The sequence below is a fragment of the Stenella coeruleoalba genome (assembly GCF_951394435.1).
Source record: "Stenella coeruleoalba genome assembly, chromosome: 13".
In the NCBI taxonomy this organism is placed as follows: domain Eukaryota; kingdom Metazoa; phylum Chordata; class Mammalia; order Artiodactyla; family Delphinidae; genus Stenella; species Stenella coeruleoalba.
The window spans coordinates 54,413,494-54,428,958 of NC_137159.1; the positions used below are offsets into that span (position 1 = coordinate 54,413,494).

The 15,465-nt window shown below is 43.6% G+C and overlaps 1 protein-coding gene across 2 annotated transcripts in view; it reads right to left on the reverse strand.

The window, feature by feature from the left end:
• Positions 1 to 15,465, reverse strand: part of SLC3A1 (solute carrier family 3 member 1) — a 44,464-nt gene that overhangs the window by 10,825 nt on the left and 18,174 nt on the right. For both annotated transcript variants that reach the window (XM_079940867.1, XM_079940866.1), the window contains exons 7-9: positions 14,210 to 14,335; positions 2,940 to 3,059; positions 889 to 1,013 (exon numbers count right to left, since the gene is read on the reverse strand). In XM_079940867.1, the coding sequence (XP_079796993.1) occupies positions 889 to 1,013; positions 2,940 to 3,059; positions 14,210 to 14,335 (371 nt within the window). The remainder of the gene's footprint in view (positions 1 to 888; positions 1,014 to 2,939; positions 3,060 to 14,209; positions 14,336 to 15,465) is intronic.

Sequence of the window (15,465 nt, forward strand, 5' to 3'; positions counted from 1 at the left end):
TAGAATGTACAGTATATGTCTGCATATAAGGTAAGAGGGGTTCCCCCAAATTCCCCTTGTATTGGAATCCCTATAAAGTCTCACTTTATTATTGGGGTGCACTCTCAGTTGTTGAAAACCAAACACTCTTCAGGGAAGACATATTAGCCTGAAATGACCCACATCAATGCTGGTTTTAGCTGTTTGAGACATTACATTAACGGATAAGTTACATAGTATCTGGAGCGCGCGTGTTTCAGTTCCAGTCCCATCTCTGCGGCCACTACCTATGTGACCATTACCTGCATGCTCAGAGTCTCAGTCTCCTCATCTGTAAAGTGGGAATAGTGATCAGAGGACCTACTTTAAGGAGAAGAAATTTCTTGAACTCCTTTTCCACTGATTCTATTGGGTAATCTATATAAACACAATAAGAGTTAAATTCATTGAGTGTTTATTATGTGCCAGGCATTGTTTTAAGTGCTTCACAGACATTATCTCATGTAATCTCACAACAACCTTATGGGGGTGTCATCATCACTTTTTAATTGTTGAGAAAACTGAGACATGTTAACTAACCTAACAGCTAACAGTTTAGTTGGAACATTTGCATGCTAACAGGTCAAATAATGATAAAAAATAGTAATGGTTAATGACTAACCTTTGGATATTATCTTTTAATTAATCTTCACAAAATTCCTGTGAATAAGTACTGTGGGATTTGCTTCATTTTACAAAAGAGGAAACAAAATCAGCAAAGTTAAGGAACGTGAGAGACTATACCAGGCCCTAGCATAACTGAGTTATGATACATTGTAATTATGCGGTTTATTAAATTATAACTGTATCTCTTAAGAATGCTTGGTTATGAGGGATAAAGTGCAGATCACACACTGCGCCCGTGGTTACCTGTATCTCCCAGGCTCCCTGCTGTACTGGTCCATTGTCTGCCGGAAGCTGCGGACAATATCGTGCATTCCCACCTGTGTGGTGGTGAAGTCATGGTACAGCTCCGAGTAGTGAGTGACTGTGTCCTTTGAAAACAGGACAGCATGGTTACCATCATGTCAAATGCCCATAGCTGGCCTCATGTGAATACGGACTGTCTCTTCAAAGGGCTCAAGCTGAGACACACATGCTCAAAGATGGTCCTAGGACTTATGCTGCTCAAGGGAATTTGTGGATGGAAAAGAACATTAGAAACTATTAGTGTTTCATTTTGTGTATAAAATATTAACTAAAATCTAGTAAACAAGTTAAATTTTACTAAACACCTAAACACTGATTACAAATGTATTTAATAAAATCCTCCTAAACATTTTATTGTCCCAAATACACCAGACATTTTTAAAGGCAAACAAAACAAATTATAGAGTGTATTATTACATTATCTGCTTACAAAACTATTAATATCATGCATTTAAATTTGTTTCTTTACCATTTCTGTCCTTTATTCTTACCGTTATACATTTCCAGGGTTTTAGTAATTTTTTGTGATACTCATTCTCTGCCTTCCTAGGGTTACAGTAATCTTCTGGAATCAAAGTAAAAGATTATGTCTAATACAGGCTCAGTTTGTAAGTCCTGGGTTAGGACGTGGACAGGCTAGAGAGTCCATGAGTTGCTATCCATTCAGTGGACCCCTTTTTTATAAGTGATTTTCCCTTGCTAGATCAAGGGAAGTTTTTTGAAATCTTAGATGTCTTCCGGAAATTACATGTTATTTAAGTTTTTCTTGGGTAGCACACAAAACCCATTGTTCTGATCATTTGTCTTGACTGGAAACATACGCCTGTCTTAGGACATCTTATTATAATTAGCAAGGTTATTTTGAGATTTCTTCTCCTCCAAGGATAAGTGCTTATCTTTGGGACAACTGGCTAATACACAACCATTTTTCCCCTTCATTTTTCCTTTCTACTGGAAATCATGTGCAACAAAAGAAAAAAAAAAGCTTAATCATAAACTTTGGTTCATGACATGGTCTCATAATTAGCCCATGCATGGCCAGCTTCCCTTTGTTACTCAGGACTATCAAGCTGGTGACCATATGAATTTAATTTTACTTTCTAAAAAGGGCATCATGCTATATATAATAATTTTAGATTTTTTTGCTGCACGTTATATCACTAAGATTGACCCATATTGCTGTGTCACTATAATTCATTTATTTTGACATTTCATTGTGTAAGTGTACAAATCCGTTATTTTGGAATGCATTTTAGGACTACTGTCTACTTGGCCATTGAAAACAGAGAGACTGTAGAATGGTGGTCAACTAGAGGAGTGAGGGGGGCATGGGATTATTACTCTCTCACGTGTGACATGGGAGGAAGGTTGAGAACCACTGGTGTGGAAGCACAAAGAGCCCAAATTCTGCAGCAGGCTTGGGTGGAATTCTGTTTATCACCTCTGTCACCCTGATAAATTAATTTCTCTAAGATTTGCTAAATGGGGATCATAAAACCTCACAAGATGTTGAGAGAGTTAAATGGATACAACAAATAGCATACAACTGACACTCAGCAAGTGTTAGTTCCCTTCCCTTCTACCTGTGTGTCCTTTAATGACTACAAAAGCACTTGGGGAATTTAGGCCGCCTCCCCTGAGCTTGAGTGATTGACAAAATCACAGTGAGTAAATTATGGCCTTCGGTGGAGTCCACACTGTCCATGCCCTCCAGAAACCTCGTCTTCGAGGGACTCCTATAGGGATCACTCAGGAGGAAGCAGTGGAAGGAAATATCTGGTCACATGCATTTGAAACTCCTCTGTATTTTCTAAAGAAAATGATTCAAAACACTTCCCTCTGGTAAGTGGTGTCTCAGGCTAAAAAAGACAACACTCTGATGACATTTTCAGAAAAAATATATACATATATAACATTTTTAAATATATAAATATATGTTTGTTTAAAAATATATTTTTAAAACATATATACGTATATGTTTAAAACTTTACCGGGATTTGGTTCTTATTCACTTGGGCCTCGTCTCTCAGATGCTTTGCTTCTAGAAGAAATTGAACAGCATCGAAGCTAAAGCCATCGACACCCTTTGAGAGCCAAAACTGTATAATTTCCTAAACATGGAGAAGCGAAACACTTGGTTACGTTAACCACACATTGTTGTCATAAGGTTTAATAAAGGCCTTGTCTGTTAATGACGTCCATCATAAAACAGTCACCTCCACATATAAAACAAGCACAGCACTCGTGTTCTTACCTATTTAGCACCACAGTGTCTGAGCATAATGAACTTTGAATAACTGCATTTACGGGCTCCCGTTCTTCTCTCATATTTGAATTCAGAATGTTACATTTGTAATTGATGCTATGAGCATGTTCCCAAAGTTTAAAGAATCCACTCAAAATGAAAGATGGGACTCAGGAGAAACTGGGAATGTAGTTCATCTGCCCCATGCCCAGTTCCTTCAAGGTCACTCCGAACAGAGAAAATCACCAATTAAGCGCCCAATCATGAAGGGCTCTTCCACCGGACTGGGAGATTCTGGAGGGAAAGAACTGCAGCTTTTATTTCTGCTTCCCTTGCCACTGACCCAGCAACTGTTATTTAGTGAACCAGTCGTGGAATGAAAGAATGAGGTATCAAGCCTGAATGAGTCAAACGTGGTGTGATACTGTTGGGACACCAAAGAAGTACAGCATGTTCCCTGGCTTCGAGGCATCTACAGAGTAGTTGGGGACACATGAGACATGAGAGGGTTACCTAACACAAGGCAGGACACGGTTCAAAATCATGGGAGGAGATTACTCTGCATGACTATTGGACCTCCGAGAAGATCAAATTTAATATGGGTGGGCACAGCCAAGCAAGGAAAAGCTAGAGCTTGAACTTGGCTGGTGGGATGTGATCAGGAAGTGACTCTAGAAGAACATTCTGGACTGTTTGGGGTACAGCATGAGTCAAGCATGGAGGCAGAGTATGACTTGGCCTGTATTGGGGCAGTTAGGAGGACCAGGTGACCTTGAAAAGCAGAGGGCCTAGTCTCAGCTCCCCTCAAATGCCAACCCCTCCCAGCTGGGCCTACTCCTGCATCCACCAAAAGCCACCCTCCTGCAAAGGGACAGTGGCTCTCCCTGCTCTCCTTTCAGCTCAATCCTTGCTGAAAGGAAGGTTTTATAGGAATGTGTATATCACATTAGAGCAGAACCACCTGTAATTTAAAGTAGTGGAGTGAAGAAGCCAATTCTCACCTAGTGAGGGGAACAGAGCTATAGATCCCAAATAAGGACTGTTCCCAGAATCACTTGCTTGATTCAAAGTATGTTTCTTGTATCTACATGTGCATATGGAGCCTGGAGTGCTGCCGTTCAAGGCTCCCAAAAGTTTCTCTTTTTTAAAAAATATTTATTATTTATTTGGTTGCACTGGGTCTCAGTTGCCACAGGTGGGCTCCTTAGTTGTGGCTCACAGGCTCCTTAGTCGCGGCATGCATGTAGGATCTAGTTCCCTGACCAGGGATCGAACCCAGCCCCCTGCATTGGGAGCGCAGAGTCTTATCCAGTGCACCCCCAGAGAAGTCCCAAGGCTCCCAAAGGTTTCTACAGGCTGAACGCAAGGCTGATGTCAGCCTCTTCAAGGTGAGATTTTGAATGGCAAAGCTTGAACAACTTTCTCAAATATAAGAGCAGGCTCTGCTGCTGACAATCCTCATCTTGACCCCAGTTGACCCAAATACCCTTAAGCTGGCCTTACCCAGTGGAATTTTTCTTTGGGGCACAAAACCCACAAATTTATTCTTATCTAGCATCCTTCTTCACAAATTCATTCATTCATTCAATAAGTATTTGGGTTCCAACTAGGGACCAGGCACTTAGCTAATAAGCCTTGGTACTAGAACCATGAGCAAAATACAACACAACATAAACACAGTCCTAGGTCTCACGAATTTTTTTAGAATCCTTAGCTGGACAAATATTAATGCAAAAATATTTAAATCACAGACACGATGAAACTTTGAAGGAAAGGAGCTTTGGTTACACAAAGCTTACACAAGGGGGTGAAAGAGCAGGATTTGCCAGGGAGGTCAGCGCAGCAGGATGGCGGGAAGGGAAGGCAGTTGGTTAGAGATTCAGCTGGAGAAGTCACCAGATATGAAGGCGCCTCATTTGTAGAACAGGATCTGCAGAATTGCCTCATTTGTAGTGGGCTCTAAGGGCCCAATTAGCGTGAAGCTAACGAAGCTGAAGCTTCAGGACCCTTCACTGCATGGGCTCCTACCCACATTCGCTTTTCATTCTAAATGAGCACTCATTCTTCTGTACCTAATTTTATACTCTTTTTTTCTTTTTCATTTCAAAAAGTCCCCCAATTCTTACAAGCTTCAGATCCCACGCAAACCGGGTCCACCCCCAGGTGGCGCTGTTCTCTAGAAGCGGGAACACTGGAAGGGGCTCTAGGTGGGGGTGGGGCACAAATAACTGTAATCCATCCAAGCAGCCTCTGAAAAAATGTGGGAAAACATTAAACACCATGCTGCTGTAAACATTAAGCTTTTGATCACTGATTTCCTAAAATAAAGCTACTCATTTTCTTCATGGGGTCCTCATTCACTTTGGGGATCTCAGCATTGCTAACTATTAACCCAACATTAAAGAATGAGGAACGTGTACGCCAGCGTAGGCACACGGCCCCGGCAGGGATGTTCACTGTAGTCCAGGAAGAGATGTTATTATCATTGTTTGGTGAAACAAAACAGCAAAAGTTGGATGCTTGTTTTTGAGAGTCATTTTAAACGCTGAGGTTTTCACCCAGATAATCCACAATTTGCTCTTGAAAAAGATTTGCTTCGTGCTGTTTATTCTCAACCAGGTGAAAAAAGACAGCTCCAGATTTTAATGGTTAACCCTCTCTTTATGCCAATTAAGCTCCCCCAGGGGCCAGATGCGGAAATGGGCAAGGAGCCTGGTTCCGCCAGGTCTGGGTGACCCATGTAGGGACAACAGGACTCTGGGGACAGTACACTGTGTTCCCGATTTCTGACTAACTCCCATGACATCACACAGTCCTGTTCCACCAGGCACATTTTCATTCTTTTCTCCTGAAACAACTTGCTGCTCTGAGTGAAAAAGGAATCAGTTCAGCATTACACCAAGTCCCCTACATATGAACCTTCAAGTTGCGAACTTTCAAAGATGCGAACGTGCGTTCGCATGTACAATCACGTAAGTTAGTTCATGCGTCTGGCACACATTGTCACGTGCATGCCTCCTCTACACGTGGTTGTGCTTTTGTGTACTTTACTGTACAGTACTGTATAGAGTACAGTATCCTTACTGGAGATACGGGAAGAGGATGAGAGCTGCTACCCAGACATCACTGGATCGTTTTTTCAAGAGGGTAGATAGAACTGAATCCAGCAAGGAACCAGAACCAATGCCATCAACATCAGGCGTGAGTGAAATTGCAGCTTCAGCTCTACCATCTGCCACCCCCTCTCCCTCTTCCAGTCAGTAACTCTTCTTGCCTGTTCACTCCACGCCAGCCTCTGTATGCCAGCTGTTGTACTGTACTGCTGTACTTTTCAAGGTACTGCATTGTAAGATTTAAAATGTTTTCTTTATTTTTTGTGTTTGTTTTTTATGTATTATTTGTGTAAAAAGTATTATAAATCTATTCCAGTACAGTATTATATAGCTGATTGTATTAGTTGGGTACCTAAGCTAATTTTGTTGGACTTAACAAACAAATTGGACTTATGAACGCGCTCTCGGAACGGAACTCGTTCGTATGTAGGGGACTTACTGTATTGATATCCAAATTCTCGAATCCTCGAGGCAAATCTTTCCTTTTGAGATGACTGAAGTTACTGGACCCATTTACCCAAAAAGCCAGGTTTGGAACAGAGAAAAGCTCTGCTCTTACATGTGATGATATATAAGACATCCTCTTGATAATGACATAAATCCCAGGTCATCCATCTCAAGAAGGAATGAGAAAGCACAGGCTATTTCAGAAGGACAGAGAGAAAACCATATCCTCTGCTTATAAGCAAGGAAAGTAAACCAGCCCTACTGCTCTCCAGAAACCTGGGTAAAATTCTTTGTTAACTCTTCCAGAAGCAGGACCTAGATCATGGGCTCCAGAATCTGACCCATCTGGGTACCATCCCATCTCCCCCACTGTCCAGCTGCATGAGTTAGCTTATCTGCATAACCTCCAAAAACCTTGGTTTCCTCATCAATAAAATAATACCTGCCTTGCAGGAATTCTGTGAGGATTAGGGGTACTGCTGCCAGAGTCAACTCACGCTTTGGTCTTTATATTACCTGATCTCTCTGCCATGTCTGACAACACAGACTAACCTTGTTGTCTAGAAATACTCATACGCCTTGGCTCTAGGATACCCCGCTTCTGGTTTGCTACTCCTCTGTCTGCTCAACACTCCTTTAAATATTAATACTCCTTGGGGCTCCATCTTATACCCTCTGTTCATTTCGCTTCACAACAGTATTGACTCATTTATCTATCATTTATTGATTATTTAACAAGTGTTAATGCTTATACAAAAGCAACACACTGTCCTAAGTGCTATACAAAGGTTAAACCATTTAATCCCCAAACAACCCCACAAAGTATGTACCATTATTATTCCTATTTTACCATCGGGGGAATTGAGGCACAAGGAGATGATGTACCTTGATCAAGGTCACATGGCAATAAGTGGTACGTCAGAATTGGAACCCTGTGTGGCACCTTATCCATTTGTTATGTGGCCTTCCTTTACTTTTATTTTTTTTAGTTGCAGGACCTGCTACACCTGGCCCTCATTTCCACATGACAACAACCCCTACGAGCTAAGTGACAACTGGCCCCCTTGTTCACCTCAGCTGGCCCAGTTCTCTCACTGATATTACCTACCTGACCTCTGTGGGCATTGTCCACGTGTCAACAAATCCCAAAGTCTTATCTCCAGACCAGACCTTCCCCTGAGTTCCATGTCATTATATCCAGCTATCCACTGAGCACTTGGATGTCTCTCAGAGAGCTCAAACTCTGCATGACTGAGACCACCCCCCGCCACCCCTGCTCTTCCCATGTCTCCCATCCCAGGAAGCAGTCCCACCACCCAGCCAGCATTCAAATCTGAAACCTGGGAGTCACACTGGACTCCTCTCTAAGGCCTGATGATGCCTCTGCAACCCCACCACCCTCACTGGCCCAAAGCCCCCACCATTCTTTCCTGGTCACTGTACCATCCACCTCCCTGGTCCCTCCACCTTCGAACCTGCCTTACTCAAGCCCCTTCTCCACAACCAGATTGATTTTTCCAAATGCAAATCAAAAATTATTTCCCTGCCCAAGACCTTTTAAACCCAAATGCTACCGTGGCCTCCAATGCCGCTTATGACCTGGTTCCTACCCTCCTCTCTCATCTCGTCCTGTCACCCCACCCCCACCTCCGGACAACATGTCTCCATATTGGACAACTCCCAGCACCTTCACTGTGCCGTGACCCTGCTTCCTCTGCAGGGAACGCTCCCACCTGTGTCTCTTCTCTTGGCTCATTCTTACTCATCCTCTAGGTAACACTGCTTCCTCTGTAAAGCGTACCCTAGTCTCTCCCACTCTGTGTCCAGGTTAGGTGCCTGCCCTGCATTCTCCTACTTCCCACTGTCATGACCACTCAGCACACTTTATTGTAATTTCCTGTTTGTCTACCTCCCCCTCCAGAATATAATATAATATTATAGCCTGTGATGGCCACAACATGGGCCCATATTATCAAGCATCATACCCTGGCGAATGGCCAATACACAACACATACTGTTAAATGAGGGAATGATTTAGAATGAAGTGCATGGCATACAGAACATGCAGTGATTAGCATCAAGCACAGAACTGGTTTATAAAGAAGGTAATGAGCAAATTTTGTTTTGAATTGAGCTGCTTCTCTCCAGCAATACCATGCTTAATAGGGGCAGAGCAGAGCCAACATTTATGCTCTGATTCCATCTTAAGCCAGGAGGGCATCTTGGTTCCCAGTGCCCAGCTGCCATGAACATACTACTCCCCTACACCAGGGCTCAGCCTTCCCATGTGGTGGTTTCAGGGTCACACTGAGCCCCAGACATGGGGCCAGGCCATCGGAGTCTCTTCCCTGCTCTACAGCTCATCCACTGGTCACTTCACCTCTCTGGGCCTCAGTTTCCTCATTTGTCAAGTAAGGGATTTGGAGGGCAAGTAAAAACCAAAGTGATCGGAAAAGTATAAAATGCTAGACAGGGGCTTCCCTGGTGGCGCAGTGGTTGAGAGTCCACCTGCCGATGCAGGGGACACGGGTTCATGTCCCGGTCCGGGAAGATCCCACATGCCACGGAGCGGCTGGGCCCGTGAGCCATGGCCGCTGAGCCTGTGCGTCCGGAGTCCCGCAACGGGAGAGGCCACAACAGTGAGAGGCCCTCGTACCACAAAAAAAAAAAAAAAAAAAAAGCTAGACAAATATAAGCTCCCACCTCCTCTGAGGAAACCTCCTGACTTCTCCAGCTGAAAATGCTCTAGCCCTGAGAGGTTCGGAGCAGAGCCAAGTCCCAAACGGCCAGTGCAAGGCAGGCGGAGGGGGGAGGACTAAGAGGAGAGAAGGGTGCTCCGTGCTGCCCTGCCAGCCTCCCACTGTGCAGATAAGCTGAAATCGGATGGGAGCCCAGCAGAAGAAGGCTCAGACTCTGAGTACAAGCTGGTCTGCAAGCAGGGCTCATTCCAAATGCCTCCCCACCACAGACTCTCAGCGTTGCAAATTATTAACCTGCTTAACTCTGCTGCAGAGATAAGTGCTGCTGGGGGGAAGGAGGGTATCGGAAGCCCCTTCATGTGAAAGGTCCCTTTCCATGAGCAAAGAACTTTCCCTTACAGCTTTCAGCCTTTCTCATTTACTTCTAATAAGAAGTCTTCCAAACCAGCCTTACAGAAATGTCTAACCTCTCAACCAGAGGCAATAATGATTCATCTCAAGAGGGATTTCATCCTGCAGGTCCAGTAAATAAGACTCCTATATACGTGCTCCACTACCTGGATGCCTGCAAGGGAACAGCTGGGTCAGCCAAGAAAGGATTTATGTATTGCTGGCACATTTTGGCAGAATTTATCACACTTGTCTACACATCTCCGACAAGCCACCAACATAGCTACAACGAGCCTGGAGAAATCCGCTGCCAGATAGAACAACCGGTTTATATTCCCATTTATGAATTTCCAATTGAAAACCTCCTCGCAAAAACTACGCAGAGGAGTTCCCTGGCGGTGCACTGGTTAAGAATCCGCCTGCCAATGCAGGGGACACGGGTTCGAGCCCTGGTCGGGGAAGATCCCACATGCCGCGGAGCAACTAAGCCCGTGAGCCACAACTACTGAGCCTGTGCTCTAGAGCCAGCGAGCCACAACTACTGAAGCCCCTGCACCTAGAGCTGTGCTCCGCAACAAGAGAAGCCACCGCAATGTGAAGCCCGCACACCGCAACAAAGAGTAGCCCCCGCTCGCCGCAACTAGAGAAAGCCTGCGTGCAGGAGTGAAGACCCAACACAGCCAAAAATTAATTAATTAATTAATTTTTAAAAAACTATGCAGGAAAAGTGAAACACACAGAGAGAAGTAGTTTGCCTCAAATCAGGTGTGGAGTTGTGGCTAAGAATGTGGACTCCAGAATCTCAGTGCTTGGGTTTGAATCCTGTCCCCTCACTCCCAAGGTGGGTGATGTCACCTCTCTAAGCCTCAGTTTCCTTCTCGGTAAAATGGTCATAAAATCTCTTAAGTTAGGCTTCTTCTGAGCATTAAATGAGATGATCCAGGTAAAGCACAAAGTAAGTGCCTAGTAAGAGTGGTAGGGGCCCAAAGAGGGGGTGTGAGTATGCAGATGATCTTCAGTGATGGAGAAGAGGAGAGTCCACACTCCAACAGAGAAGTTTCAAACTAACCCCCTGGGCCTTCCCTGGTGGCGCAGTGGTTGAGAGTCCGCCTGCCGATGCAGGGGACACGGGTTCGTGCCCCGGTCCGGGAGGATCCCACATGCCGCGGAGTGGCTGGGCCCGTGAGCCATGGCCGCTGAGCCTGCGCGTCCGGATCCTGCGCTCCACGGCGGGAGGGGCCACAACAGTGAGAGAGGCCCACGTACCGCAAAAAAAAAAAAAAAAACCTAACCCCTAGTTAGCTGGCTGACCATGTCTACCTCCCCTCTCCCAACTGAGACAAGGCTGCCTTGACAAGGTGCCTACTCCTTGAGGTCGCAAAGCAATTCATCTAAATTCTGGAAAACATATATAGTCTTAGAACTAAGGAGTCTATAGGAATATATTTAACAAAGGAAGTGCAGGACTCGTACACTGAAAACATTGTTGAAAGAAATTAAAGGAGACCTTAAGTAAGTGGAAAGACATCCTGCGTCCGCGGATCAGAAGACTTAATATTGTTAAGACGGCAATACTCCCCCAAGCTGATCCATAGATTCAATACAATCCCAGCAGGCTTATTTGCAGAAATTGACAAACAAATAATAAAATTCATAGGGAAATGCAAAGAACCCAGAATAGCCAAACAGTCTTAAAACGAAGAACAAAGTTGTAGAGTTCACACTTCCCAATTTCAAAACTTACTATACAACTATAGTAATCCAGACAGTACTGGCATAAGGACAGACACATAGATTGATGGAACAGAACTGACAGTGTAGAAATAAACCCCGACATTTATGATCAATTGATTTTCAAAAGGGTTCTGAGATAGTTCGATGATGAGAGAATAATCTTTTGTAAACACATGCTGCCGGGATAACTGGATAGCTACATGGAAAAGAATGAAGTTAGACTCCCTATCACCATATACAAAAATGAACGAAAACTGGACCAGAGACCTAAGTGTAAAAGCTAAAACTATAAAACTCTTCTAAGGAAAACATGAGTTAAATCTTCATGACCTTGGGTTAGGCAATGGTTCTTAAATGTGACACTAAAAGCATAAGCAAGAAAAGAAAAAAACATAAGTTGGACATCCTAACAGTTAAAAACCCTTGTGCTTCAAAGGACACCATCGAGAAAGTAAAAGGACAACCTACAGAAAGGAAGAAAATTAACTGCAAATCACATATCCAGAATACATAAAGAACTCTTACAACTTGACAAAAAAGACAAATAACACAATTTTAAATGGACAAAGGATGTGAATGGACATTTCTCCAAAGAAAATATACAAACAAACTATAATCACATGAAAAGATGCTCAACATCATTAGCCATCAGGGAAACGCAAATCCAAACCACAGTGAAATACCACTTCGCACCTACCAGGATGACTGTAATCAAAGATACAGACAATAACAAGTGTTGATGGGGATGCAGAGAAATTGGAAACTTCATATACTGCTAGTAAAAATGTAAAATGGTCCAGCTGCTTTGGAAAACAGTTTCTCAAATAGTTAAATACAAATTATAAATATAGATACAAATCATAGACATTTAGGTAGGTACTGTATGATTCGATTTATGTGAAATGTCCAGAACAGGCATATCCCTTGAGGCAGAAAGTAGCTTAGTGGTTGCCAGGGCCCAGGGGGAGACAATGAGGGGACCATGGGAGTGACTTTGAGTGGGTATGGGGTTTCTTCTGGAGGTGATGGAAATGTTCTGAAATCAGTAGTGATACTTGCATTACTCTGTGAATGTACTAAAACCCCTGACTTATACACTTGAAAGGTGTGAATTTTATGGTATGTGAATTACACCTCAATAAAGCTGTTATTTAAAAACAAAACAAGAACAGACTAAGGGGTGCAGGTGTTGTCAGTGACTCCAACTTGGCAGCCTGCATCCTCTCTATTTGGCTGATGTGGTGAACTGTAGAAAGGGACCCACGGCTACCTGTCCCGTTCTGTTTGGGTCTCCTCCTGACCTACCTCAGAGCACTACCCCACTAACCTAAATTCTTGCCCATCAGAGCTGAAGCAGCAGCAATAATGGAAACAACAATATGGCTAATGTTTATTGTGAATTATGTGCCACGTGCTGCTGGAACTGCCACCACACAGGTGTGAGCCCCATCAGCTCTCACCTGGGCGCTGAGGGAGCTCTCCCGTCCTGTCTCTAACTCAGCACGCGTCCCTTACAGCAGCAACCACTGCCCCGCGGCATCAGCTCCCACCCTCGTTTTTGCACCCCAGTTCCCTTACTCTCTCCCTCATTTCACTGCAGTGCATTGATGGGGTTGCCAGATAAAATACAGAACAACCAGTTAAGCCTTCATTTCAGATAAACAGTGAATAATTTTTTAGTAGAAGAATGTCTCAAATATGGTACTTCTCTGTTTAACTGAAATTAAAATTTAACTGAGTGTCCTGTAATTTTACTTGCTGTATCTGGCAGCCCTGCACACCGGCCCCCAGACCGTTTCTAAAACATGTGGAGCTCAGTCTCCCCCAAAGAATTTTGCATTTGCTCTTCTCTCTGCCTGAAATTCTCTTCCCCCAGATGTTCACATGACTCCCTTTCAAATGTCAGGTTTTTGTGCAAATGGGACCTCAATATAGTGGTGTCTCTTTGCCAACTTCTCCCTGGCACTCCGAGGCTCTTTACCCTAAGCCTTCATCACCACCTGACATGTTATATATTTAGTTGTTAATTGTCTGCCTTCCCCTCAGGATACTGGGAATTCCTTGAGGGCAGGGCTTTGATGCCCTGCTTCATTCCCATTGCTTAGAACAGGACCTGGCATGGAGCAGACAATAAGTTGATATTTACTGAGTGAATACAGAAGTGTTTTGCATGGGTTATCTCATCTAATGTTCCTAAAAGTTCTCTGAGACAAAGACTGCAATCAATCCTGTTTCATGGATGAGGGATCCAAGACACACAAAAGCCAAATAACTCGCCCAGAAGCCCCCTGCAGCCAGTGGTGGGCTGGGTCCGGACACAGGAGCTGGACCCCCCGAGCCCCTGTTCTGGCCCCGCCTCACCGCACCAGGTCATTGTCACAGGCAGATGAGCACCTCAGAGCTAAGGCAACAGGCGTTTCTGCCTCCCTCCCACTTCGATAATTTGGGTTAGAGGAAGGAAGGAGCCACTGACATATCTAAGAGTCTGTATTTGCTTCAGACACCTTAATCCCAGAACTGAATTGCACTGCTTGATTTTGCCCACATAGTTACTGTTTTTTAACATGAAGTATATCGAATAACCATTTAAGCACCCATGTAACAGAGAAGTTTGTGTGGGTGTCTATACTCACTTTTATTTCTTCTTGAACATCAGGATTACGGAAATTTAAATCAGGTTGCTCTTTCGTAAACTGATGAAAATAGCATTGGTTTCGTACTTCATCAAAGTGCCAACTGGAGTTTCCATATACACTTAACTAGCAAACAGAAAATAGCAAATCAGTTGCTTAGCACGGTTCCTATGATGGTATCACCCACAAAGGAATGATCATTGCCATCCCGGCCCCTTGAGGACTGAGTGCACGAATCCCCAGAATTTTTTTTCTAGCGGGAGCACTAGGTAAATTAATTCCCAAAAATGCCATCCACTGGCCTAATGCCCCCCAAGTGTGGTTGGTTGTGATGTGTTTGTACAGTAGAAGCTGATCCCAACAACCACAACATGAAACCAATGCTCTCAAAGGCAGGACAAAGGCCAGCTTAAGGAGCAGACATTTCTAATATATTTCCTTGAATCTTCTATCCAGGCTCTGGAATCCTGTTTGTGAAGAAAAGCAAATGGTGGCCAATTTGGGAGAAAGACATACTGTATTGGTCTTGGAGCTTGAATCCAGAGAGAGCAAGTGTTTAAACTGTATCCTTAGAAAAGTATTAGAATCATTCAAATTAAAACTCTACTAGTCCTCGGGAATAAAAGAAATCTAGCAACTTCAAGTGTTGGTTCCCAGCTGCGTTTGACATGGGTACAGCTTTCCTCCTTCTAGAAATGCTCATGTCCGTGGCATTTCCAGAAGGAGGAACTTGTGTGAGGGTTCCTCAGGGCTCTGTCTTGAGCCATTTGTTCATTTCACACTAAAGAGAACATCTGGACAGCATTTACAAACTGAGGGATTTTGCATAATATTTTCTTTTTAGTTGGAAGACCTAGTCACACTGGGTCCACATTTCCATGGCAACAACTGGCCCAAGCTAAGTAGTAGCTGATGCCTTTTGAGGAAACATACTCTCGCCAGATCACCTCATGGCCCACCTGGATACAAACCAGGATAAGATTTATACGGTATATATCAGTATACAGAAAGATCAGTATACAAAATACAAAAAAAAAAAAAAAAAAAACTCCACAAATCTATTTCAAAGGGACAAACAATCCAACAAAAAACTGGGGAAAGAAACCATTAAACAGGCGTTCCACAGAAGTGGAAGCTCAAGTGAATAAATGGATGAAAAGGTGTTCAACATCATTAGTAATTAGGCAACTACTACATTAATAACTAGTAATTAGATAAATAATCATTAGCAATTAGAAGAAATGTAAAATTAAGAC